This window comes from Cricetulus griseus, chromosome 3, assembly GCF_003668045.3.
Source record: "Cricetulus griseus strain 17A/GY chromosome 3, alternate assembly CriGri-PICRH-1.0, whole genome shotgun sequence".
NCBI lineage: Eukaryota > Metazoa > Chordata > Mammalia > Rodentia > Cricetidae > Cricetulus > Cricetulus griseus.
The window spans coordinates 200,169,972-200,197,301 of record NC_048596.1 but is presented as its reverse complement, the minus strand read 5'-3'; the positions used below and the strand labels follow the sequence as shown (position 1 = coordinate 200,197,301).

The following is a 27,330-nucleotide window of genomic DNA, read 5'->3' as shown; positions in this document are numbered from 1 at the left end:
GGGGATCCCAGGACCACCCAAGCTAAGAATCGGATGCTACAGGCTGTCTGCGCATCCGCGTGCTTGTGTGTCTGTCTGTCTGTCTGTCTGTGTCTGTGTCTGTGTAGGCACGGAGCCCCTTGTGTGCATGCTTGAGTGTGTTTCTGCGCGCCTGTGTGTAGGCCCACTCGGGTGGCAGCGCACACGCACTGGTGCCCTCTGGTGCTCCCACAGGGCTGGTGGGTGCGGGTGGCTGTGCGAGTCCCGGGTGGGATGGGATGCCAGATATCCACAGTTGGTGGCTTCTTGAGCCCAACCTCCGAGGGGCCAGGGCCTGGGCGCAGGGATGGAGTGAGTAGAGGTGGTGGCCAAGCACCGTGGTCCAAGATGGGTCTGGAGTCAAGAGCATGGAACCTCCAGGTTAGGCGCTGTCCCACGAAGCCGGGGGTGCTTCTATGAGGGCGACTGGTCAGCCAGAGCCGAGAGAGGTCTGTGCTGTGCTTTTCACATGCCACCCAAGGCGTCCTTATGTCAGTCCGGCTGCACAAAGGTCGCGCTCAGAGCCAGCGGTGGCGGGGGAAGGAAGAGGCGGGCGGCCCATGGCTCTTCGTTGATGGAGGGAGCGGTGGCTGGGTGGCCGCGTGGCCCTGGGGGAGGAACTCAGGATGCATGGCCCAAGATCATTCTGGCCCGAGACGTGCCACCGCCGGCACCGTCCACGGGCAGTAGACGCCAAGAACCAGGTTCCAGGTTCCAGGTTCCAGGTTCCAGGTTCCAGGTTCCCGGGACCCATCGAAGCAGGAGCATCTTCCAAGCTGGCCAGCCTGCTCTTCTCCCTTCTCATTCTCCCTGTTCCCGCGGGCGGCTCAACGCTTGGCACCGAGGAATGGATGCAATGATCAGTGCAGGTATGGATGGCACCTCTAGAGCGTGGATGGATGGAGGTGGGAGTGGGGCCTGGGGGGTGGGGGAAGAACTGGGAGCCCAGGAGCCGGCATTCCAAGTTATCCAACCTGGCAACACACGCAACTCACATGCACATTCCCACCAACACACAGGAAAGGAAACGCGCAGGTAGGCACGCACGCACACTGCACGCTCGCGCAAAAACAAACACACACACACACACACACACACACACACACGCACACAGGCACGCAAGCACGCATCAGGGACACACACACAAACACACACCCTCTAACCTGCTCCCAGCCACCCGGTCTTCCTGGATTCTCCGGGAGGATGGAAATGTGGTGAGGAGAGAGGGGAGCACTAGGAGGATGATGTGGATGAAAATGAGGATAAGGAGGAGGACCAGAGAAAGGACAAGGGGAGGAGGAAGGGGGAGGAGAGGGAGAGGGAGAGGAAAAGGAGGATGGGGTGACGAGGAGGAGGAGGAAGAGGAGGAGGAGGAGGAGAACGAGGACGAGGAGGAGGAGGAGGAGGAGGAGGAGGAGAACGAGGAGGAGGATTTCCAGGAGCAGGAGCCAACAGTTCCCCAGGGGTGCCCCGAGGGTGAGAGATGACCGCCCGGCCGAGCGAGAACCCGATCCGTCAAGGCACCTCTGGCAGAGCACGGGCGGGACAGTGTCTACCCTGTCTGGGAGGATGGCACAAGCGATCCGGCAGCCTTGCCTGCGCCTCCCTGGGCACCTCCACTGGAAGCCAGTGGGAGACGCTCCGGGAAAAGAAAGCGGCAAAGCGCAGCCCGCAGCAGCCCGTGCTGGGCCTCGACACCCTCCTCCCACCCCCACCCGCACCCCTGACCCTGAAGTCCTCGCGACCCCGACCCCCAAGCCCGATCCACCAGGGACAGAAATGGCCTGCAGGTCAGAGGAGGGCTCCAAAAGCTCCGGACTGCCCAAAGGCAAGGCGCTAAAGCTGGCTGGCTACCTGGCAACAGCCCACCGGTGGGGCGAGTCGGGGTCCAAAGCCAGCCACTGCCCTGGAAAGCCCCCGAGGCGTCCAAGCCGACACCCGTGGATTCCCCACCCGGGGAGCGAGAGGCGCGAGCACACCGGACCCACCCACCCACCCACCCACCCACCCGAGGCGGAGGGAAATGGAGGCCAGCAAACCTGGCGGGGGCACGGGAGAGAAGGGAGAGGAGGTCGGGATGTGGGCGTGGGGTGTGGGAAAGGCTGGCAAGTGCTGGCCGTGGGCCCCTGCTCCGGGGCAGGGCAGAGGGCTGAGGACGGGCTGGGTGACAGGCGGGCGGGCTGGCGGGCGCGCTGTCGCGTCTGGGTGAGGTTGGAGCCGGGCTCAGGGTCGCAGGGTGGTGGTCTGGGCTCGGCTGGGCTCGGTGGCAGGCGGGCGAGCGCAGCAGCAGGCTCTTGGGGCGGCGCGGCGCCGGCCTCCCTCGTCTACGGCCATACCACCCTGAACGCGCCCGATCTCGTCTGATCTCGGAAGCTAAGCAGGGTCGGGCCTGGTTAGTACTTGGATGGGAGACCGCCTGGGAATACCGGGTGCTGTAGGCTTTTTTTTGGTTTGTTTTTGTTTTTTTTTTTTTGGCCTGGCTCCCTTTTGGCTCTTCTGGGCCTTCGAGGCCGGCGGGCCGAGGCCCAGCCCAGGCCAGGCCACCCCCATCCGCACCCCGGAAGGAGCCCCTCCATCACACCACGCCAACTACAACACTCCCCACCCCGACAAGGTCCCAAATTCACCCACCGTGGGTCAGAGCCCTCAGGCCGACAGGAAACCCACGAGGAGGGGAGACACCCGAGTGAGTGGGGATCCCAGGACCACCCAAGCTAAGAATCGGATGCTACAGGCTGTCTGCGCATCCGCGTGCTTGTGTGTCTGTCTGTCTGTCTGTCTGTCTGTCTGTGTCTGTGTCTGTGTAGGCACGGAGCCCCTTGTGTGCATGCTTGAGTGTGTTTCTGCGCGCCTGTGTGTAGGCCCACTCGGGTGGCAGCGCACACGCACTGGTGCCCTCTGGTGCTCCCACAGGGCTGGTGGGTGCGGGTGGCTGTGCGAGTCCCGGGTGGGATGGGATGCCAGATATCCACAGTTGGTGGCTTCTTGAGCCCAACCTCCGAGGGGCCAGGGCCTGGGCGCAGGGATGGAGTGAGTAGAGGTGGTGGCCAAGCACCGTGGTCCAAGATGGGTCTGGAGTCAAGAGCATGGAACCTCCAGGTTAGGCGCTGTCCCACGAAGCCGGGGGTGCTTCTATGAGGGCGACTGGTCAGCCAGAGCCGAGAGAGGTCTGTGCTGTGCTTTTCACATGCCACCCAAGGCGTCCTTATGTCAGTCCGGCTGCACAAAGGTCGCGCTCAGAGCCAGCGGTGGCGGGGGAAGGAAGAGGCGGGCGGCCCATGGCTCTTCGTTGATGGAGGGAGCGGTGGCTGGGTGGCCGCGTGGCCCTGGGGGAGGAACTCAGGATGCATGGCCCAAGATCATTCTGGCCCGAGACGTGCCACCGCCGGCACCGTCCACGGGCAGTAGACGCCAAGAACCAGGTTCCAGGTTCCAGGTTCCAGGTTCCAGGTTCCAGGTTCCAGGTTCCCGGGACCCATCGAAGCAGGAGCATCTTCCAAGCTGGCCAGCCTGCCCTTCTCCCTTCTCATTCTCCCTGTTCCCGCGGGCGGCTCAACGCTTGGCACCGAGGAATGGATGCAATGATCAGTGCAGGTATGGATGGCACCTCTAGAGCGTGGATGGATGGAGGTGGGAGTGGGGCCTGGGGGGTGGGGGAAGAACTGGGAGCCCAGGAGCCGGCATTCCAAGTTATCCAACCTGGCAACACATGCCACTCACATGCAGATTCCCACCAACTCAAAGGCGCATGTAGGCACACAAGTTCACTGCACACTCTCACACACCACACACACCACACACACCACACACACACACACACATACACACACACAGGCACACAATCTCACAAGCAGGCATGCAGGGATGCACAAACCAAAACACAACCTCTACCCTGCTCCCAGCCATCTGGTCTTCCTGGATTCCCCGTGATGAGGGTGATATCGGCAGCAAAAGAGGGAGCACTAGTTGAGGATATGGATGAGGTTCAGGAACAAGTGGTGGACCAGAGTATAGTCCAGGATGATTAGGAGGCGGTGTGTAATGGGGAGGGTGAGGATTTGCAGTTGCAGGAGCCAATAGTTCCCCAATTGTGCCCCGAGCAGAGCAAGCACCAGATTGGTCAAGGCACCATGGTAGAGCACGGGCAGGACAGTGTCTCCCCTCACTGGGCACAAGTGATCTGGTGCCTTTCGGGCCATTTCATTGGGCACCTTCCATTGAAGGCAGTGTTGATGCTGCTAGAAAAGAAAACAAGGAAAGTCCCTGTTTCCTAGTTCCCCTGTCATCATTTTATTTTTTTGAATGTGGGTCCTTGGGTAAGTGTTTCTTGTGTAAGTGCTCACAAGTGTTATGTTTGGTTGGTATTATTAGGCCATGCATGTGCACACATGCTGGATTATGGTGACATCCTTCCTTTCTCACACATGCATTTTTTTTAAAGATTTTATTTGTTATGTATACAAACATTCTGCTTCCGTGTATATCAGCACACCAGAAGAGGCACCAGATCTCATTACAGATGGTTGTGAGCCACCATGTGGTTTCTGGGAATTGAACTCAGGACCTCATGAAGAACAGCCAGTGCTCTTAACTTCTGAGCCATCTCTCCAGCCCCATCCCACATGCATTTTGATACAATCTAAACAGTCTCTTGGGCCTGTCCATACTGTGTTTCATCCATTTGAATCATAAGATAGTCCTTAGTGTATTGATGTGGCTTCATTCATAGCACTGGTCAGGGAAAGATCCTGGAGTTCCAGAGCACAGGTTCCTCTGAAGAGAAATGCTTGTCTTCCTACTCCAGTCCCTTACCTCTCTGAGCCTGAATCTTGGAGACAAGTGTATCTTAGTGCGATGCAGGAGCCATCCCAGCTACATAGGGAAGCATTTCTTGTTCCAGTGGAACAAGGTGTGCAGGTCTGTACTCCCAGCACCTGTTCTTCTATGGAAAGTATATCTCCAGACCCATGGCTGTGCTTGAAGATAGAGCTCTTTCATAAAGAAAGTGCTACTGGGTATGGAGAGATGCCTCAGTAATTAAGAGTATTTTTTTAAGCCGGTGGCACACATCTTCAGTTCCAGTACTCAGAAGCAGAGGCAGGCAGATATATGAGTTCTAGGCCACTCTGGTCTACAGAGAGTGTTCCAGGACAGCCGGGCATATACAGAGTAACCCTGTTTTGAAAAAATTAAACAAAAGAGTACTTGTTGCTCTTGAAGGGGAAAAGGTTCAGCTCCTAGCATCTATATTGTGGCTTACAATCATCTGTAACTTCCAAACTTTATACAGGAATCTGTAGTATAATGGTATGGTGAAAAAATGTTCTATATGGGCTCTTTTGTTTAAACACTTTCTCCCCACTTGGTTGTACTGTTTGGGAAGGTTAAGGAAGTGAAGCCTTTGCTGGAAGAGGTCTATCACTAGAAGCAGGGTTTGAGCTTTTACAGTCCAGCCCCACTTCCTGTTTTCTCTTTCCCCTTCCTCTTCCCTCCTTTCAGTATACTCACGCTCTGTAAGAGGCCAGCCCAAAGGTGACTCATAGGTTCTCAACCAAGCACACCTCAGCTCACAATGTGGCCTTACCTTGCTTCCATCCCTTCACTTGCTACTGCCATTGAAGCCTGTGGTCATTTTCACATCTAGCAGGTTCATGGACTCCATGGAGCTATCCAAAAGAGGACTTGTCCCATCCTCAGTCCTCAGAAAGGTTAGGATTGTCTCCTAAAACCCAGCTAGCCCAGCTGGAATATGAAGCTGAATTCTCCCAGGGAGACAAAGACCAAGCAACTCTTGTACTGAGGCCACTCACTGTCTTCCAGCACTTTCTGGGCTTCTTTTAGGTTTTCAGCATCACAAAGGAGATGGCACTGGTTAGTTTTTTGCCAATCTCACACAGGCTAGCGTCACATCTGGATAAGGAAATCTTAACTGAGGAGATGCCACCATGAGGTGGCTTGTTGTCAAGTTGTTGAACCATTTTCTTGATTAATGATTGACGTTGGAGGGCCCAGCCCACTGTGGGCAGTGCCACCTCTGGGCAAAGTGCTCCCTGAGTTGTATAAGAAAAGCCATGGAGAGGAAGCCAGTAAGCAGCATGCCCCCATGGTCTCTGCTTGGGTTCTTGCCTCCAGGTTTCTTCCCTGCCTTCCTCAGTGATAGTGTGACCTGAAAGTTCTAAGCTGAAATAAACCATTTCTTCCTCCAAGTTGCTTTTGGTCACAGTGTTTATCACAGCAACAGAAAACAAAACTAGGACAGAGTCTTATAAATTTCACAAGTCTCTGCTATTGAACCCATGGTTCTATACCACCTACCAGGGGAGGTTGTACAGAGCCTGGCCCAAAGGAGGAAGCCTGCCAGTCTTCTCTTGCTCTGCCCAGCCAAATCAAGAACATGGGCTTCATGCTAAACAAAGGACAATGAGGTACCATCTTGCTGGAAGGTTAGTACTCAGAGGTACACTCAGAGAAAGGACTGCAGAGGTTGGAGGCAGGACTCAAAGGGGCAAGTGTGACACAAACTGGGCAGTACATGGAATCAAGTAGACAAAGAGACCTTAGCAGAAGCCTTGCAGGTACTTCTTCCCAACAAAGACAGAATGCAAAGGAAGTGTGGACAACGTTCATTGCTGATGAAGTGTACAAAACAAAAACCTGATGTTCTTGGAGTAGAACGGGTATCACTTGCAAAGTGAGGCACGCAGTCTAAAGGCAAAAGCCCCAGAAGGTGGCTATGTAGGGGCACCCACAAGTCCTGCAGGGCCCTGTCCCAGTGTCTGTCCAATCACTGCTGTCTCCAGGGGCTTGAATCCCACATTGTCCAGGGGGATCCCGAAGGCCAATAACTTCGCCTCATATGTACGCAACAGGTCATTGTGGGCCTGAAAGGACAGAGCAATGTCAGGGAGAAAAGGAATTCACTCCAGCCTGGGAACCATAGTCAACATGCTATGGCCCACTCAGAGGTAGGCTCCATCCCATGGAGGGGAGGGGTAGGAGATCTGGGCCAAGCATTGGTCAATGGTTTGTTCTGTGCTACAGCAGTGCTGATGCCTTTATGTCATGAACTCAAATCACTCACAATAAGGACCAACTCAGAAGAACTGAGACTTGGGTGGACTCCTGGCTCTTTAGCAAGTACTTCCCAGTAAAGGTCTCTATCCCTTCCCTGTCAAAGTAGAATGGCATCTACTCCCTACCTCTGGAGATTCACCCCAGTGTCTCTCTCTGCAGAGGATACAATTGGAGGGCATTGGACCTCAGAAATAGTGCTGTTGGAGTCAACAACACCAACACCCCCCACCCCACCACCACCACCACCACCCCCCACCCCACCCGCCTTCCTTGTGGGGTGGGGTTTTTCTGCTAATCTTCTGTTGTTTTTTGGAGTTTTGTTTTCATTTTTGTCTTGGAAAAGGCCCCACTATATAGTCCAGGTTGGCTAGAATTTGTTATTTCTCCCAGAACAGCCTAGCACTCAAAATCTCACTGCTTCAAAGGAAAGTTAGTTTTCTCCATGCAGTGCCACTGGACAAGACAACCATATTCTAGGACGTCCCTTGACCAGGAGTAGTTGACCAACACAAAACAAACTCCATTTTTTGTGAGTGTGTGTGTGTGTGTGTGTGTGTGTGTGTGTGTGTGTGTGTGTACTTTTTGTCATATTTGTTTTGTTTTGGCATTTGTCTGTCTTAGGTTTTTCCATTTTTATGGGTTTTATTGTTTTTGTTTTTGAAAGAGAAAGAGCATAAAGTTGAGTGGGAAGGGGGTGTTGGGGGAAAAGGAAGAAACATGATCAAAATATATTGTATGAAATTTTTTAATTAAAAAAAAAACCCTGCTGTTTCAGCCATGTGAGTACTAATATTACATGCATACACCAATACACCTTGCAAATTTTTTTCCTCTTTACTCAGGGTCTCCCTATATAGCCATTGATGTCCTGGAACTTGATATATGGACCTGGCTGGCCTATAATTTACCAAGATCCACCTGTCTCTGCCTCCTGAGTGGCAACATTAAAGGGTGTGCCACCACACCCAGCTCTCAAAAAAAGCATGTCTAGTACTTTTTATTATTATTACATATATGTATGTGGGTGTATGTATGGGAAGGTACATATTGTGCAGATGCCCAAAGAGGCCAGAAGAGAAACTCAGATGCCTTGGAGCAGAAGTTACAGGCAGCTGTGAGCCATCCATGTGGATGCTGGGAACTACACTCCAGTGTTCTTAACCAATGAGCCATCTTTTCCAACCCCCAAAATGCACTTTTTGCTGGATTGTTTGTTTTTCAAGACAGTGGTTCTCTGTGTAGCCCTGGCTGTCTGGAACTTACGCAGAGATCTGCACCTGTCTCTGTCTCCCAACTACTGGGATTAAAGGGGTATAACACCATGGCCCAGCTAAAATGCACATTTTTTAATTGGGAAAATTTCACTAAACAGTTTTAAAGACTTGAATTTGTTTTACTAATTTGTCTGAGACAGGGTGTTACTTTGCAGCCTATGCTGCCTTTGAATTCATGTCCCTCCTGCCTCAGTACCCCTAAGTGCTAGGATTATAGGTGTTGATGAATTCAATGAAATGAGAATGCTTGGAGCCTGTGAGACTCACAGCAAATGCCTGAAAAGGTCACTAGCTAGGATTTAGTGCACATCTGCAATCCCTGCACTCAGGCAGAAGCACACAGGTCCTGGTCCACACAGTGAGTTCCAAGCCAGCCAGGGTTATATAGTAGGACTGTGTCTCAAAAACAAAAAGGTTCATTATCCCCACTGTGGTTTAGTGAACAGAACTATTCCTTGAAATAGAGAGAAAAGGGTAAATAAGGATGGGTTCCAGAGAGAACTCAGAGGCTGAGCTCTGGTTACCAGACATCCCAGGTTCAGACACCTTGATCAGACAAAAGCCAAAGATATCCCCAGCCCCCAAGAGCTACACACACAGCAGTTATCCCTAATTTTGCTCTGCCATGTCAGTTGAGGGACAGGTGTGATAAGTAAAGCTCTAGCCTGACCTCTAGCGACGGCTGGGAAGCCAGGGCAGCTTGAGCAGCATGGAGTCTAGGAAGCAGTAACAGATACTGCCTACCTATGTCTAGGGTTAATTGTTTGTTTGTTTTTATTTTTTGAGACAGGGTTTCTCTGTGTAACCCTGGTTGTCCTGGAACTCAGAGATCTGCTTGCCTCTGCCTCCAGAGTGGTGGGGAAAAGGTGTGCACCATCACTGTCCAGCAAAACAAATATTTTTAAAAAATAAAACAATATAACATAAATGTCCCAATAAAGCCCTAAACAACAAACAGAGATGCAATGCCTGCTCCACAGAGTAAGGATGTGACTTGTGGGGTGGCTGTTCTTGGTAAATCCTTGACCAGAGAGTGGGCAAACACAGGCAGAACAGTCCACTTAAGGACCACCTAGATATAGAACCCAGGCTTCTCTCAGGTGCATGGGACAGATGGCAGCCAGGGTCCAGTGGGTACACATGTTAGTGTGTAAGGGTATGGAGCTACCTTAGATTCACAAAGGTAACGAAAGGGTGAGAGTGACTTACTGCAGTGAGCATTCATGTGGAAGAGCAGAGAGACACTTCCAACTGCCTGCCTGAGGGGCCAGCTGAGCAAAGAAGGGTGAGGGAGAGACAAATTTGAACATGGTAGGAGACAGAGTCCTAAGTGTGTGCCAGGCAGACCTATAAGCAAAGCCAGGACTAGGTCACTCTCAAGCCCTAAGGCTATGAAGACATATCACAAGGGGATTACCATACCTACCTTCTGAATGAAACATGCAGAAGAAATGAGAGAGGGCCTCAGGGACCCTTCCTTCATCTAGAATGTTCACAAGCTGAAGCTGGGTACAGGAGCACAGTTCTATGGAGGAGACAGCCCTGAGGGAGAAGGTGGGGCTCTGGGGATGGGGATGAGCCATACATACCTTGCAGACCCGGGCCAGCTCATACTGTAAGTCCTTGATGGTGGTATTCTTCGATTCCAGAACATCCTAAGGAGAGAGACAAGGGCGACTTTAATATTCGTCATCTGATAGAGGTGGACACTAGTCTTAGGGTTAGAAAGGCTCAGGAAGTAGTAGTCTAGGTTGCCTCAGCCCATACATGCATCCACACAAGTTTGTCAGCAGGAAAAGTATCCAAGGCAAGATACTTTTCCTTGTAAGAACAACAAGAAGGGGACAACAGTAGAATCTTTGTATTGCCTACATCCTTACAATGAAGCACCAAACTGCCAAGATGAAACAGCAGTTGATCTCTGTGTGTGTGACATAGGACATGTGACACAGGACAGAGGTCAATATTGGGTGTCATCCTCTATTGCTCTCCATCTTTTGTTTTGTTTGTTTTTGAGACAGGCTTTCTCTGTGTTGTCCCCGAACTCAGTCTGTAGGCCAGGTTGGCCTCAAATTCACAGAGGTCTGCATGCTTCTGCCTCCTGAGTGCTGGGATTAAAGGTGTGCATCACTAGCCTATAGGGCATTTTCTTAATGATTGATGCAGAAGGGCCCCACTCACTGTGAGTGGTACCATCCCTGGGCAGGTGGTCCTGGGTATACCAGGGATGAGATAAGACAACAGGTTGATAGGACAGCCAGGGCTACATAGAGAAATCCTGTCTTAAAAAAGAGAAACAAACAAACAAAAGCAGGCTGAGAAAATATGAGGAGCAAGTCAGTAAACAGCATTCATCCATGGCTTCTGCTTCAATTTCTGCTTCAGGTTCCTGCTCTGACTGCCCCCCCCCCCCCCCGCCCCCACCATGATGCACTGAGATGTAGAAATGTAAGTATAGGCAGAAGACTACCCCCAAATGCCCGGCAGCTGCTTTCCAAATTACTTATAAATGCCCAGCCAGTAGCTTATTACTAACTCTTACATTTAAATGAACCCATAATTCTTATCTATGTTTAGCCACATGGCTTATTACCTTTTATCAGTAAGGCATTCTCGTCTTGCTTCCTCTCAGTCTGACTGGTAACTCTGTGACTCTGCCCTTCCTCTTCCCAGAATTCTTAGTTTAGTCACCCTGCCTATAGTTCCAGCCTGGCTACTGGCCAATCTGTGTTTTATTAAAACAATTTGAATAACAAATCTTTACAATTAAAAATGGAAGGTTTTAATTTAACATAGAAAGATTACTTACAACAAAAACAGTTATTAAGAATGATAGTAGGGCTGGAGAGATGGCTCAGAGGTTAAGAGCACTGACTGCTCTTCCAGAGGTCCTGAGTTCAATTCCCAGCAACCACATGGTGGCTCACAGCCATCCATTATGAGATCTGGTGCCCTCTTCTGGTGTGCAGATATACATGGAAGCAGAATGTTGTATACATAATAAATAAATAAAAATCTTTAAAAAAAAAAAAAAAAAGAATGATAGTAATAGCCAAGCGGTGGTGGTGCGCTCCTTTAATCCCAGCACTTGGGAGGCAGAGGCAGGCGGATCTCCATGAGTTCGAGGCCAGCCTGGTCTACAGAGTGAGTGCCAGAACAGCCTCCAAAGCCACAGAGAAACCCTGTCTTGAACACCTCTCCCCACAAAAGAATGAGAGTAACACTACCTAATCCATTTGCATTTAGCAAAATTAGAGAAAATACTCAATTTACACTACATGTAAGTGAAATAAACCCTTTCTCCCAAATTATTTTTAGTCATGATATTTTATCACAGCAATAGAAAGCTCAAATTCAGGTGCACACACCAACACAGCCAGCTTTTCTTGTAGGTGCTGGGAATCCAAACTTTGGTCCTCATGCTTCTACAATAAGGTTTTACCAACCATCTACCCAGGCCCTAATTTTATTTTACTTTATTTTTTTTTGTATGTTTGGTTTTCATTTTGTCTGTGGTTTTTTGTTTTGTTTTGTTTTTGTAGACAGGGTTTCTTTGTGTAGCCCTGGCTGTCCTGAAACTCACTCTATGGACCATGCTGGCCTCTGTTTCCAAGTGCTGGGATTAAAGGTGTGTGTCACCACTGCCTGGCCCTAATTGTTTTTAAAGGAAAAAAAAAATTGTATAAATTTTAAAACTCTACAGTTGCTGGGCAGTGGAATTCACCAGCCAGACACTGAGGAAGTAGAATGCAAAGTACTGAGCAGAGGTAATGAACCACAGGGTAGAATGTAGATTAATATAAACAGGTTAATTTAAGTTATAAGAGCTAGTTGGGAACAAGCCTAAGCTAAGGCAAAGCTTTCATAATTAACAAGAAGCCTCCATGTCATTATTTGGGAGCTGGCAGTCCAAAGAAAGTCTGACTATAGGCCAAGGCTTGGCACACACATGACCACGGTAAAACAGGGACACCAGAGACGCAGGTTAGGGATAGGGTTAGTGAGGGACTAGGACAGCTCAGGACAGACCGCAAAGCTACGTATGGTACATGCCCTTAATGGCAGCATTCATGAGGCAGAGGAAGGCAGATGTCTATGAGTTTGAGGCCAGCTTGGTCTACATACTGAATTCCTGTCTCAAAAAAAAAAAAAAAAAAAGAGAGGCAGAGCAGGGAGCAAAACCGGAAATGGACAGGTGCAGTGCACAAGGGCCTGTAGCACATGCTCTGTTCTCAGATGCAGAAACCATGGCAGCCCCTGACTTCACTGAGGGGGTCTCTGTGCCATCCAAGAAGGCAAAGCACAGGACTGAAAGACCCACCATGGAAAACAAACACTGTGACCCACAAGGCCATCAGCACTTACCTCCAGTTTTCGGGACACAAGCGTTAGTGCTGCAGGATCCAAGTTGGAGGCTGCCAGCACCTCGTTGAACTGCACCTCCCTCTTCTCCACTGCAGCATTCAGTGCCTGCAGTTTACGCTCCAACAACAGGTTCTTGAAGCCTGTCTTTTGCTGCACCTCCTGGATGGCTGCAGTGAATTTACGATAGAGGTCGTCTCTCTCCTGCTGCACCTGGGGACAATAAGACTGGAGTGAGCAACAAGGACCCTCACAGGAGATATCTCTTTAGGGAGAAACCACTTCCCACCCGCCCTAAGTATGTTGCTTCTGTAGAAGGGTCACTTTCACTATCGCCACACCCATGGCACATGGTCCTTTGCTGTCCACACTGCCTGCACTGTACCCTATGTGCACAGAATGAAAAGTTTGTAGTTTGGCACACAGCAGAAGGTAAGAGAGGGGAGTCAGCATTACCACTTATTCTAATTAGGGTCACTATTGCTGTGATGAAACACCATGACCAAGCAACTTGGAGAAGAAAGGGCTTATTTGGCTCATACTTCTACATTATAGTCCATCATTGAAGGAACTCAGAATAGGAACTCAAGCAGGGCAGGAACCTGGAGGCAGGAATTGATTCAGAGGCTGTAGAGGATGCTGTTTAATGGCTTGTTCCTCATGGCTTGCTCAGCCTGCTTTCATTACAGAACCCAGGACCACCAGCCCAGGGAGGGCACCACACACAGAGAGACCCAGGCCTTAGAAGAACTGCAGCCATAGCACAAAGACCTGAGCAAGATGCAGTCCGCATCCCTCACCCATACTGACCCTGACCTTAGCCCCCTAGTTACAGGAAAAAAAACATGAACACCAACAACCCCCCCCCAAAAAAGAAATAAAAGCTGCAGTATAAGCAAAGTGATATTTCATTCCTAATAGTAAGAGGGCTTTCACATATGAATAGTACAGGAAAGTCACAACAAATGTGTGACTCTGGGAATTCAGGTTAAAGGATGTTGTTTTTTGTTTCTTTATCAAAGTCATAAGATGCAATGATTAATTCATTCATTCATTCATTTTGAGACAGAGTCTCCTCATGTAGTCCAGGCTGACACTGAACTATAGAGTTGGGTTTATAGGTGTGTCCCACACTTGGCTTACTCTATGGTTTTTTGTTTTTGTTTTTGTTTTTCCTTTTTATTGGAGGGTTTCTCTGTATAGCTGCCCTGGCTGTCCTGGAACTCCTTTGTAGATCAGGCTGGCCTCGAACTCACAGCGATCCACCTGCCTCTGCCTCCTGAGTGCTGGGATTAAAGGCATGTGCCACTATCACCTGGCTCTCCATGGTTTCTTTACAATGATTAGGCAATAAGTTAATACTAAGAAACGTACAACACAGATGAAACCACAGGGACCAAGTCTCCTCCACAAATTGATAGGGATTCTGGTTCTCATGAGATTTGGGGCCTTCTACAAAATATACCACAAGTTTTTTCCACATAAAAGTTGCATGCATGCTGGGTGGTGGTGATGCATGCCTTTAATCCCAGCACTTGGGAGGTAGAGGCAGGTGGATCTCTGTGATTTCTAGGCCAGCCTGGTCTCCAGAGCAAGTTCTAGAACAGCCAGGGCTACACAGAAAATCCTGTCTCAAAAAATAGAAACCAAAAACAAAACAAAAGTTATGTGCACACACACCTATAATTCCAGCTACTCAGGAGGCTAAGTTAGGAGGGTGCCAGATCCCAGGAGTTCATGACCAGGCTGAATGAGACAGTGAGACCCTATTTACAAACAAACAACAAAAATGCAGATTAGGAGTAGATAGGAGGAAATGTCTAGTTCCCAAATCCATAGCCCAGCCATGGCATCCACACCTGCTCACCTTGATGAATCGCTGCTCCAGTACCTCATGCTCCCACTGCAGGTCTTTCAGATCTTTCTCAGCAACCTTTAAACGTGCCTTCGTACACTGCAGAGAAATTAGGGAGTAGGGGACATAAAATACTTAGGATTCACAGACACTCACATAACACAGACTCCTGGAGACAGCATGGCCAGAAAAAAAAATCATCAGGAGCAAATGGTTGGAAGACTCCAGCAGCTGGGCCCTACCTAAGCTATGAGTGGAATGTGTGGAAAACTTAGGTCTAGTCTACAATAGCGCCTGGCTACTTATAGCTCCATATCTCCCTTTCTTGCACTAAGGAGGAGTCCTGCTCACACAGGCCTCAGGAGACATCCCCTCATTTGCCTTCCCTCCTGGGCCTGCAGGGAGGGGAAGATGCTTCAAAGGAGGGAAAAGAATTCAGTAGGAAACTCACAATCAAGATCTGCTTGTCCCGTTCATAGCTCGCAATTCTCTTCTGCATCTCATTCATCTCTTCCCTTGCTCTCTGCAGAGGTTCTGCCAGCCGTTTGTTCTGCAGAGCCACCTCCGCCATCTCCCTCTCCAGGTGCTCTTCTTTCTTCCGCATGTCCTCCATCTGTTCCTGTTAGCACGTGCACAGTCGGGGCTTGGCCTGGGATAATTGGCCAAATGCCCTCAATTTTATTTTATTTATTGCTAGTGTTTGACATGTGAAAGTGTGGATGTGCATGCCACAGTACACTGTAGAGGTTAGAGGACAGCTTTCAGGAGTTAATTTTCTCCTTCCACTAAGGGTTCTAGGGCTCTAACTCAGGTTATCAGGTTTGCGTGTCAAGCACTTTTACTCACTGAACCATCTCACCGGTACTTTTTGTTTTTTGTTTTTTGTTTTTTTAAGACAATGGTTCCCTAACCAGCCTAGGTTAGCTTTGAATTTGTTCTTTTCCTGCCTCTGTCTCTTCAGCACTGGGATTACAGGTTGTGCCACCATATCCAGCTATGGAATCCCTCATGTAAAAACAGATCCTGAGGCAGGCATGGTGGTACACACCTTTAATCTCAACCCTCAGGAAGCAGAGTCAGGTGGATCTCTGAGAGTTTGAGGCCAGCCTGGTTACACCGGTGAGTTCTAGGACATCTATAACTACCCAGTGAGGCCCTGTGTCAAAGAGACAACCAGTCATGTGCATATTGAGGATCTAGTCCTATTTTCATATAAGCAGTATTTTGGCAGTTTTGACCTTCTGAATTATGTTAGGAACAGAACTTCCATGCAGACTGAGGGGTTGCATTTGTTTAGACCAAAGTCAGTTCTCTACTGGGGAAATCCTGCCAGTGTCAGGGTTATGTTTCCCCAGTTACCAAGCAGTGATTGATGGGATGAACTCCTGACACAATCCTCTCAGCACCTACACACTGTAACAGCTGCTAAGTGTGGCCACACTCCAGTCAATACATACTGCCTACTGTAACCCTGCCTAGGCCTCTACATGTCAGAACACCTTTAATTTTATCTGAGAGTAACAGAGGGATATTATTGTAGAATGGAGTGTTAGATCTGGTGGGACTGAAGATTGGGTCTGCATCCCAGGCCCTGCGCATGCCTCCCAGACCACATCAGTACCTTGAGGGAATTGATTAGGGCCAGGTTGTTAAGAGTGATGTCATTGTAGTAGTTCTTGATATCAGTGAAGGCCTCCTCATGACGCTGCATCAGCGTACTGATCTGGCCATTCTTCCTCTCCTCCACCTCATGGATCTCAGTCTTTCTCCGCAGGTCAAGCTCATCTCTCAGCATCTTCATCTTCTTATCATACTTGGTCTCAATTTCTGAAAGGCAACAGCACACACAGCAGCTTAGAACAGGTGACCCGAAGCCACAAGAAAAGATGGAACCAATAAACAGTGCTCAAGAATACCATCAGGGCCAGAATGTAAGTTACACAGGTCACTCTGCCATAGTCAGATTGGCTTTGGTGGAACTTTTCCTGCAAGTGACATATTCAGCACATAGGCCACTATCACCTTTCCTCTGTCTATGATAATCAGTGTTTGCAGTGGGTGTCCCACACTAACTCAGTGCACACTAACCATGGCCTATGTGGCTGTCCAGCCACACACCATAGGGCTCAGTCAATAAAGCAGATGGACTTCTGGCATGGAAGGCTCTGAAATCCAGGAGCCTGAACAAAGTGCTATGTGCTGCTAACGGCTGGCTTTAGACAGAAATGGAGACATGAGTGGTAATCACAGCTTGCCACATTCACATGGGAATGAGTTTTTCTATGGCTCTGAATGAATCTGTTGGCTTCAGAAATATTCTCTCTCTTGATCCAGACATGGTGGCTCACACCTTTAATCCCGGCACTCAGAAGGCAGAGGCAGGCGGATCTCTGTGAGTTCGAGATTAGTCTGGTTTACAAAGTGAGTTGCAGGACAGCCAAGGATACACAGAGAAAAAACAAAAACAAAAAAAACAAAACAAAATTTACTTTCTGTCTTCTTCTCCCCTCTGTCTGCCTGTCTGTCTGTCTGTCTCTCTCTCTCTATCTGTGTGTGTGTGAGAGAAAGAGAGAGAGAGAGACGGAGAGAGAGACTGAGAGACAGAGACAGAGAGAGAGAGAGACTGAGCTGTTTTAACATGGTTTATGTGCCTTAAGTTACTAAGCAGTGATGGGAGGGGCTCCCTGACAGCATCCTACATACACCCTGCACATCTGCGAAACTGACCTCGAACTTGCCTTTCAAAGTCATTTCGCATCTTGGTCATCTCCTCAGCATGTTTCTGTACAAATGAAAAGGGGGTGTTACTAGAAAGCCAGACAGAGAGGCCCACGACCCTACTATGTGTGGGAAAACTCAGTTTAGTAACTCCTGTGCTGCTGCTACTTCCTGGACTCTCCTTACCGCCATATCATAGAATATGCCCAATGACACGGCTTGGAGAACCTCCACATTTCATACATAACTCACTTCCTTCAGGGGAGACACCTCTGAGTCTGACAGACAGTGCAGACATGAGCACTGTACAACCTTTCCAAAGCCAGAATCAGCAGTCACATCTACATGGAGCCTTACACAGCTCCTGCTAGCCTGCCTCACTATTGCTTAGAGCAGTACACACAGATGCTGATTATTCTGGTTTTTTGAGACAGGGTTTCTCTGTTTAGCACTAGCCATCCTGGAACTCGCTCCGTAGACCAGGCTGGCCTTCAATGCAGAGATCCACCTGCCTCTGCCTCTTTCTCCTGTGCACTACCACACCCAACTCAAAGATTATTTTAATGAGCAATTACATGCTACATTTTTAAATAAGATTTATTATCTAATTATTTGATTTTATGTGATCGAGTATTATGTCTATACCATCTGCATGCCTGGTGCTTATGGAGAAGAAGACATCATAACCTTTAGAACTGGAGTTATATACAGTTGTGAATCACCATATGGGTAATGGGAATTGAACTAGGGTCTTCTGTAAGAGCAACCAGTACTCTTTTTTCTTTTTTCTTCTTTTTTTTTTTTTTTTTTTTTTTTTTTGGTTTTTTGAGACAGGGTTTCTCTGTGGCTTTGGAGGCTGTCCTGGAACTAGCTCTTGTAGACCAGGCTGGTCTTGAACTCACAGAGATCCGCCTGCCTCTGCCTCCCGAGTGCTGGGATTAAAGGCAATGGCCACCACCGCCCGGCCGCAACCAGCACTCTTAAGCACTGAGCCAGCTCAGAGTTTTATTCTATGTGTATGGGTATTTTGCCTACATGCATACAATATGTGTGCCTGGGTGTTCACAGAATTCAGAAGAAGCTGTTGGATCCTCTAGAACTAGAATTACTGATGGTTGTGAGCTGCCATATGGGTGCTAGGAATTGAACCCAGGTCTTTAGAAGGATAGTCAGTGCTCTTAACTGCTAAGCCATTTCTTCTGCCCCTACATATTACAAATTTGAATAAAAGTTTTGCTAACTTATTTGTTAAAAACCACTAATCATTTTTGCACAAAAACACAAATCCCTAGATGTCAAAGACCTAGTTCTGGCATCTAGGTTCACTTTTCCATAGCATCAAACTACAGGCTGTACCTACCAGACGAAGGTTCTTTATCACCACCTCGTTAGCCAGCTCCTGCTCCTTGAGCTCCACTTTCAGTGCCCGCATGTCCTTTCTCAGTACACCCTCCTGCATGCGGTGCTCCTTCTGGGCCAGCTTCATGACCACAGTGCCCTCAGCCTTCACCTCGGCTAGGTTGTTCTGGTGCTCATACAACAGGTGCTTTACTTTCTGTTTGTACACCTGCAAAGAGCGTGGGGGTGGGGTGCCACATGCTCATCTGAAGCCCCAGTGCATGCCCAGCTCACAGGCAGCTAAGAGGCAGAACTGTAGAGGGCGGCCTGCTCATACTCCTGCCATTCACAGAGGCTGCAAATGAAATACTCAGAACTTGCAGGGTCTTTCCTGCTACTAGAATGAGACTGCTTTACCTTGTCCTCTTCAGAGACTGTTGGGAGGTTCTAACGGGAATACGGTGGACACTGTGGCAGGTCATTCAGTTATAAAACAATTTGAATAAAAATTAAAACCTCATATTCTTGTTTGTTTTGAAACAGGGTCTCCCATAGCCCAGGCTGACCTCAAACTATTTACATAACTAAAGTTGACCTTGAACTCCTGGTCCTCTTACATCTACCTCCCAAATGCTGGGATTACAGGCATGTACCACCATGCCTAGCTCTATGCTTTAAATACTTTCCAATTTTGCTTGGCTGAATTCATAGCAGTTCTTGGCACACTTGCACTTAGACCTTACCACAGTCTTCTTTCATCAGAGTAAGTGGTCCTCTTCCACAGACCACGCATGTAGCCATGCAGGAGGCTTTGGATACTCACCTAGTCCAGGTTAGTCAACAGAATCAACCCTGGTGATCAATGTGGTGACAAACGACACAGCCAAATCACCTTTGCAAACTTCCTTGGACTCTTTTTGAAAAATTGCCTCTTGTTCACAGTACAAAGAACATAAGCAAAGGAGTCTATTTCCAAAGAAGAACAGAAAATGTCCCCACCCAGCCTCCTTCCTGTGCTGCTGCACCATGACTCTGGTGGAGACAGACAGACCAACTCCACTCACCTTAATCTCCACCTGGTGCCTCTCCTCTGCCTCCTCCATCTCACGGTCTTTGTTTCGAAGCTCAGCCTTCTTTTCCTCCAGCTGCCTTCTTGTTATCTCCCAGAAGGTGTGGATTTTGTCACGTTCTAACTGAAAGTAGTTGCGCTCCTCTCGTTCTCGGTCCAGCTCTTCCCGGATACGCGAAACATGTTCCTCGACCTGACCAGGCACAGGGCATCAAATGAGGTACCCTGCAGGAGCCCATCTACCATCACAGTGTGTGGACCAAGGGAAGCAGGGAAGAAAAAGGGAGGGGCCATTTTACAAAAGTTAAAATACAAAGCAGGAAGGCTCCAGAGACAGTAAATAGCAAAAGTCTCTCAAAGTTGGCAAAGAATTACAAAACAATTTTATCTGTTCAGAAACTCCTGGATTCTTTTAAGAAATTTCTCAAGCCGGGCAATGATGACACATGCCTTTAATCGCAGTACTCGGGAGACAGAGGCAGGTGGATCTCTGTGAGTTCCAGGCCAGCCTGGTCTACAGAGTGAGTTCCAGGATAGCCAGAAATGTTTCACAGAGAAACATCTGTTTCAAAAAAAAAAAAAAACAAAAAACAAAAAAGAAATTTCTCAAAAGAAACACAAGCATCATTTTTGTTCAAAGATATTAGTATTCCTATTGTTACTATCTACAAAAAGAAAACTTTAAAAGGAAATAATGTACAACAATTTTAAACAGGAAAATGTTTGAAAATTGGAATACATCAACTCTAAGAGATATAAAAATTACACAGAAGCACATAAGTGTCTCCACAAAAGATTAAAATAAAAATAAAAAGACCACTGGAAATACTTACTATTAAAAAATTACACAAAATTAGTGGGCTCCTTGGTCCAGAGCCAATTATAAATCTGCAAATAGGTTAAGGAGAAAAGTAGGACAGGTTTTCAGCTTTCTTGGGCTCTTGCTTCCCGTGAGAATTAGTTATCTTTAGGCACAGTCCCAGGACAGTTACTGTGAAATATTTTCTCTCTCAAGATACATTCCACACAGGGAAACCATATTTTTCATTTTGAAAAACAAGACAGCAAGCAGACAAGTAATTCTAAGGAAGGGTGCTGGGCAGGGGCTAGGTGCCTATGGGAGAACATGGCACTCCAAAATCTGACCAGTGCCTCTCATGGTGTCATACACATCGACAGTGCCTGACAAGTGTCTTCACATCATGGGCCTTTGGTGGCACCAAACAGAACCCTGCTCTGTTTGACTCATATCATGTTAAGAGTATGTCAGCAATAGCAATTTGGATTTCTTAAAATAAACAAATTTCTAACTTCTCTTGAAAACTCAAAAAGCTAAGAACACCAGAGTTCGGGGGCTGGAGAGATGGCTCAGTGGTTAAAAGCACTGACTGCTCTCCAGAGGACCTGAGTTCAATTCCCAGCACCCACGTGGCAGCTAAAAACTGACTGTAACTCCAAGATCTGACACCTTCACAGAGACGTACATGCAGGCAAAACACCAATGCAAACAAATTATATATGTATAAATGTGTATACACACACACACACACACACACACACACACAATCACCAGAGTTCAATACCCACAGGGCAACCAACCTGTGAACTGACTACAAATATAAACCAAGTCTTGGCTTCCTACTGGACTCTGAAGGCTTCCAAGACTGTGCTTCAAACATATAGTACATGGAGACCAGCCCCCGCTCTGCAGATTATGTATGTATGTATCATCAGGCATTTAGTCTACTGGAACACTAAAACATTAAGATTCAGTCTCCAAAGATGTGAAATAAACAGTGTACAAGAAATAGCATGTCAGGACAGCCTAAAATTCAGTCTATTTTCCATTCATCCATCCATCTCAGTCAAAACACAAACTGGATCCCCTGACCACACCTCTGCTTAAATTGCTAATGGTTTTCCTGTACATAAAATGAAGTATTCATGGGACTAGAGAGATGGTTCAGTGGTTAAAAGCACTTGCTGCTCTTGCAGAGGAACAAGATCCAGTTCCCAGCACCCACGTGGTGGCTAACAACCATCTATAAATTCAGTTTCAGAGGATCTGAAGCCACCTTCTGGCCTCTGTAGGCACTGCACATACATGATACACATGCATACAGGCAGGCAACACACACACACACACACACACACACACACACACACACACACACACACACACACAAAATAAAAATGAATAAAAGTTATTTTGCTTTTGTTTTTTAAGACAAGGTTTCTCTGTGTAGCCCTGGCTGTCCTAAAACTCACTGTACAGACCAGGCTGGCCTTGAATTCACAGAGATTCATCCACCTCTGCCTCTCAAGTGCTGGGATTAAAGGTGAATAAATCTTTTAAAACGTATATTTTGCATGCATATCTGTGCACCATGTACATGTTTGGTGCCAGTAGAGGTCAGAGGAGAGCATCAGATATCCATCCCTGCCCCCCTGCCCCCGAATTGGAATTACAGATGGTTGTGAGTTACTATGAGGGTACTGGGAATCAAACCCGAGTAGGCCCTCTGCCAGAACTTTTAACCAACAAGCCACCTATCCAGTTCCTAAAAACATATTTTAGCCAAGTGGTGGTAGCACACACCTTTGATCCCAGCACTCAGAGGCAGAGGCAGGTGGATCTCTGAGTTTGAAGCCAGCCTGGTCTAAAGAGTGAGTTCCAGGACAGGCTCCAAAGCAATACAGAAAAACCCTGTCTCAACAAACAAAAAACAAACAAAAAGAAAGAAAGAAAGAAAGAAATGAAAAGATTATACAGACTACAAAAATAGAGAAAATTTATTGAAACATGCTGTAAGCAAGCAGCAGGCAAGTTCCCAGAGAAGTCTCACATGACTGGGAGCAGGTGCAAGTTTTCTATGGTAGCTGAGGGGGAAGTTATTTGGTCTTATCTCCTTAGCAATTTGTGTAGGATCCATATCTGGGTACAAGGGATTGTGGGACATCTCATTGTCTTGTATGTAGTAAATTTCCAGCACAGATTGTTTTTCTTGAGACTGGCCAGCAGTGTACGGTACCACAAGTCATTAGAAGTTAGGCTCCAGCTGTCTATATAAGATATCACACACGTCACTTCGAGGCAGGCACCATGTGGTCATGCCTGGTTGCTGAAGAATGGAAATTTGCTCTTATTTTTTTCTTTTTTTTGCCTTTTGCCTCTGAAATCACCAATACTCGACCCTTGTCCAACTCCAATTTCAGCTTATATCACTCAGTCTCTTTGTATATAACCCTTCAGTCTTGTGTGAAAATCTCACAGGGCAGCCATCATTGATACACCATGCTTGCCACATGCTGTAGCTTTCAAGAGCCTTGTATGTTGTATAATTATGTCCTCTAGCCTTTTATATCAATATACATAAGTGGTTTAAAATAAGGACATTACCTTCCTGAGTTCAATCTTCAACATTACCCAAAAAATATAATAAAGACACCAGGGATATAGCTCAGTAGTAGAGCATGTGCCTTAACAAAAAATTAAATAAAGGAAGAAAACCTCCTCCCAAACTAAGCACAGTCAATAAGAAAGAGGCAGCTCTAACAGGGCTATTCCTTGTTGGAAGTGTTGTCAAAAATAAAACAACGAGGGGCCAGCAAAATGGTTCAGCAGGTAAAGGTATCTGCTACCAAGCCTGGAAACCTGAGTTCAATCCCAGACCCAGAACCAACTCATACAAAAGAAATAACAATAATCTAAAAAATAGTGGATGATTAATTAGATTGAAACAATGTGATTTTAAATAAGTCATGTTCCTTTTAAAACTTTCCTCGACTCCCTCTCTCTTTCCTGTTATTCCTCTGAAAAGGCAGACAAGACTTTTCCTGTCTCTCTCTTCTCTTTCTGTCTCTCTCCCCTCTTTCTCTTCTCTCCCCCCATCTTCCTTTTCTTTATCCACTCCCTTCCATTTCTCCCAATAAAACTTCCCACTTAAAAAGAAACAACTTTCCTCTTTTTTGGATTTCTTTTTAATTTTTTTAATCTTTATTTTATGTGCACTGAGGTGAAGGTATCAGATCTTCAGATCTCCTAAACTAGAGTTACAGACAGTTGTGAGCTGCCATATGGGTGCTGGTAATGTTTGAACCAGGGTCCTCTGGAAAAATAGTTAGTACTCTTAACCGCTGAGTCATCTCTCCAGCCCTCTTTTTTTGGATTTTTGAAACAAAGCCTCTCTCTGTAGCTCTGGCTGTCCTGGAACTGCCTGTATAGATCAGACTGGCCTTGAACTCACAGAGATCCACCTGCCTTTGCCTCCTAAGACATGAGCCATCACACTAGGCTAAAAACTTTCCTTTTGCTATAATGTTTACTGGCAAACAAAGAATGACACATATGTATTATCACATATGTATCAGCTCTATGAACAATGGGCATGTAAAAAAGATAAGAAGCCGGGTGTTGGTGGCACACGCCTTTAATCCCAGCACACGGGTGCCAGGATAGGCTCCAAAGCTACACAGAGAAACCCTGTCTCAGAAAAGAGAGAGAGAGACAGAGAGACAGAGAGAGAAGAATGAAAGAAAGAAAATACACAAAGTTAAAAATAGCTATTATGTTCCAGGGGTGATGGCTTCGGGGAGGGGAGCTCCTTCCAAGTTCCTATTAAAGTTTCTTCACATGGATGTATTGCATTTTTTAAAAATATGTAATGCACTCGGGAGGCAGAGGCAGGCGGATCTCTGTGAGCTCAAGGCCAGCCTGGTCTCCAGAGCGAGTGCCAGGATAGGCTCCAAAGCTACACAGAGAAACAAACAAACAAACAAACAAAATGTAATGTGGCCTGGCAATGGTGGCGCATGCCTTTAGTCCCAGCTTTCAGGAGTCAGAGACAGGCGGATCTCTGTGAGTTCGAGACCGGCCTGGTCTACAAGAGCTAGTTCCAGGACAGCCTCCAAAGCCACAGAGAAACCCTGTCTCAAAAAACCAAAATAAATAAAAATAAAAATATGTAATGTGGAGGTGATGGAAACTACAGACATAGAATAGGCATGTTACATCTGGGCAGACTGAGAGGAGATGGACAAGCAGAGTGGGATGAGTTCACAACACATCTGTCGAAGTGCCCACCCTGGGACCAGATGACAAGGCTGTGCTCACCTGCTCCTTCGTCATGTCCTCTGGTGCGAGTCCATCAACAACCAGGTTGCCCTTGGCTTTGCCTTTCTTCCCTTTCTTTTTGGGCGCCTTTGTTTGAAGAAGAGATGACTGAGTAAGTAAAGGCCACTCTATCTAATGCCATCCCCCTTGACTATTTGCTTACACGGGCATTAGGAGAAGGCACACCTGTCTAGAATCTCAACCTCTGCTGTTCACATGCTCTGACTGGAGCACTCACTTAGAAGGCATCACTATACTGACCCCCTCCCCTACACACACACACTGTGAACCACATACACATGGTGGGAGGGGAGGTCATTAACACATTTAGAGGAACACAAAGAAGAAATCTTCCTCTTCAGAAAAGAACACTTTCTCTTTCCAAAAAGGGAAGGAGAAGGGATTCACTCCAAACCCATTCACTCCTGGACATAAGGCAAGGATGTCTCTGGTGTGGTTAAAAAAAATTTTTTTAATGAAAAATTCATTTGGGAGAGGGAGAGGGGATTGAGGGAAGGAATATGGGGAAAGAAAGCTAAAATTAAGGAGCATTCGAGGGGGAGTATGGAAACCTAAAAGAAAAAGAAAGACTTATCTGGAATGCACACACACACATCCCATGTCTCCCTGCAGTATGTTGGCCTCATAACCACCACAGAAACACATGCAAGAAACTTATCAATAAGTATAGAAAATTAGCCTTTTGGCTAAGATCTAGTTCTTATCAGTGTAAATGTAGAAGGAGTGAGCTCGTGGCAATGACCAAATCTGAAGCTTCGTTTCTTCCAACTATAAAACTATAGAGAACTCTAGTCAGGAGTGAGCGAACTGCACACTTGAGAGTGTCTGTAAATGTGGAAACTGCTCACAGGGTCCTGCTTCATCTTAGCAGTTTTGATAAGCTTTCAGGTTAAACTCAACAGTAGTTGATAATCCACGATGTTTCCAGCCAGGAGCTCTCACAGAGGAAAGCCACCCCACCAGCTCAGGACCCGCCTCCTGGCACACCTGTCAAGAATCGGCATTAATGACAACACCCGTATCCTAAAGAGAAGGGCCTCATTATATGAGGAAAGTCTGAGGAGCCTGAGGTCTCTGCACACCCAAGGTGATGGGTGATATCCTGATCGCGCTGTGACACTCGACACTCTCCACACACCTCAGTAGAGAGGGCCCTCTAGCCACCATGGTATGCACCAGGCTCTCCACCTCAGAGTTCCCAGGGTTTCTCCTGAGCTGGACTCTGCTCCCTGCGGACCCTTAAGAGCCTCAGAGCCCGTATGAGGTGGAATCCTAGATTCCAAGGATTTGGCGGACTCAGCTTCTGACTTCTGGTCACTTTGAACACCAGGCTCTCAGTCTGGTAAATTCGGCGACCATCCCAGAGAACAGAAGTTCGAGTGTATGCAGGCCCTGGCAGCCTGGCCTCTCCAACTGGGACCTCACGGAAGCTCTCAATTCTAGTAATCCAAAACTGCAGGCCGCTAACCCCAGGCCTCCCAGTCCCCGGGACCCAACCCTATCTGCATTTCTACGCCAAAGTCCCCCTGTTCACCCCAGATTCTGGGTGCACTGGAGAGCCAGAGCACCGGCCCAGCTCACCATGTTGCCAGCAGTCAAACACCGATACTACTCCGGGGCAGGCGCTGGTCTACAGAGGCTGCGTTGTCTCCTGGCAACCCAAACCAGATCCCGCGTTGGTTCTCATATCATCGCGAGAGTCTCCTAGCGCCGCCGCTGCCCCACCCACCTCCAGAGACCTAGACAACGGGGAGTGCGTCCTTAACGACGTGCCAGAAGAAGAGATAAACAGCTAGCTGCTGCGGGATGTTGCATTCAATGTATGACTGCTCTCCTTCCCGCTAGAACTTGAGCTCCAAAAGGGACGACTGTGATTCCCTCGGTTCTCCAGAGAGAATAGATGTCTAAATGATTACTCTGCCACCCAAGCTCAGTTCCCAAACTGGATTCAAATAAAACAGCCGGCTCCTGCGGTTCATCCACTTGTGAAATTCCTGCCCCGCTTGTGAAATTCCTTTCACGTGCTGCCCTGATGAGATTACTGAAAATGCATATCTGGGCTTCCAGAAACTCGGGAAAGAAAGAGAAAGGCTGGGAGTGTTGCCTTATGCTGTCATCACCGCACTGGGGAAGCTGGGAGGAAAAACTGCATGCAGGGTTGAAAACTAGCCTTGGCCACATAGTTCTAATCCAGCCAGAGCTACGGACCAAGACCCTGGCTCAAAAGGAGGGAGGTGGGGATGGCAAAAAAAAAAAAAAAAAAAAAAAAAAAGTGGCCTGGCATGAGTATTTGCAAAGACATGCTGAGTGTCCTGGTTTCAGTGCCCAGAAACAGAAGGGACAGCAAGTCACACAGCGCTGTCTGCTTTATGGATGAAGATTCCACGACCATAACTTGATGCAGGCGTCCACATCTAACCATTAAAGAAAGGCTTGCTCAGTAGGGGGAATCTGGGAGTCATAGCAATGAGTTCCTACCCACCCACCC

At 47.7% G+C, this 27,330-nt stretch overlaps 1 protein-coding gene and 1 non-coding gene across 4 annotated transcripts; one reads left to right on the top strand and one right to left on the bottom strand.

The window, feature by feature from the left end:
* Positions 1–2,340: 2,340 nt before the first annotated feature.
* LOC113835150 lies at positions 2,341–2,459 on the top strand. Its single transcript, XR_003484453.1, has one exon. It is a non-coding gene; the product is annotated as a 5S ribosomal RNA (ribosomal RNA).
* A 4,167-nt stretch (positions 2,460–6,626) lies between these two features.
* On the bottom strand, positions 6,627–26,571 carry Gas8 (growth arrest specific 8). Of its 3 annotated transcripts, none has more exons than XM_027410577.2 (11): positions 26,424–26,571; positions 24,822–24,908; positions 19,704–19,901; positions 18,662–18,868; positions 17,311–17,365; positions 16,205–16,410; positions 15,035–15,202; positions 14,596–14,682; positions 12,732–12,941; positions 9,956–10,021; positions 6,627–6,899 (listed from the first exon to the last, which is right to left on the bottom strand). In XM_027410577.2, exons 1-11 carry the CDS (start codon positions 26,424–26,426, stop codon positions 6,750–6,752), a joined length of 1,437 nt encoding a protein of 478 aa, XP_027266378.1. In that variant the 5' UTR covers positions 26,427–26,571; the 3' UTR covers positions 6,627–6,749. The 3 variants fall into 3 exon arrangements, with proteins under 3 accessions (XP_027266378.1, XP_027266380.1, XP_027266379.1); XM_027410578.2 differs by having other exon boundaries at positions 6,750–6,899; positions 19,704–19,947; positions 26,424–26,442; XM_027410579.2 differs by lacking the exons at positions 17,311–17,365; positions 19,704–19,901; positions 24,822–24,908; positions 26,424–26,571 and having other exon boundaries at positions 18,662–18,793.
* Positions 26,572–27,330: the final 759 nt, after the last annotated feature.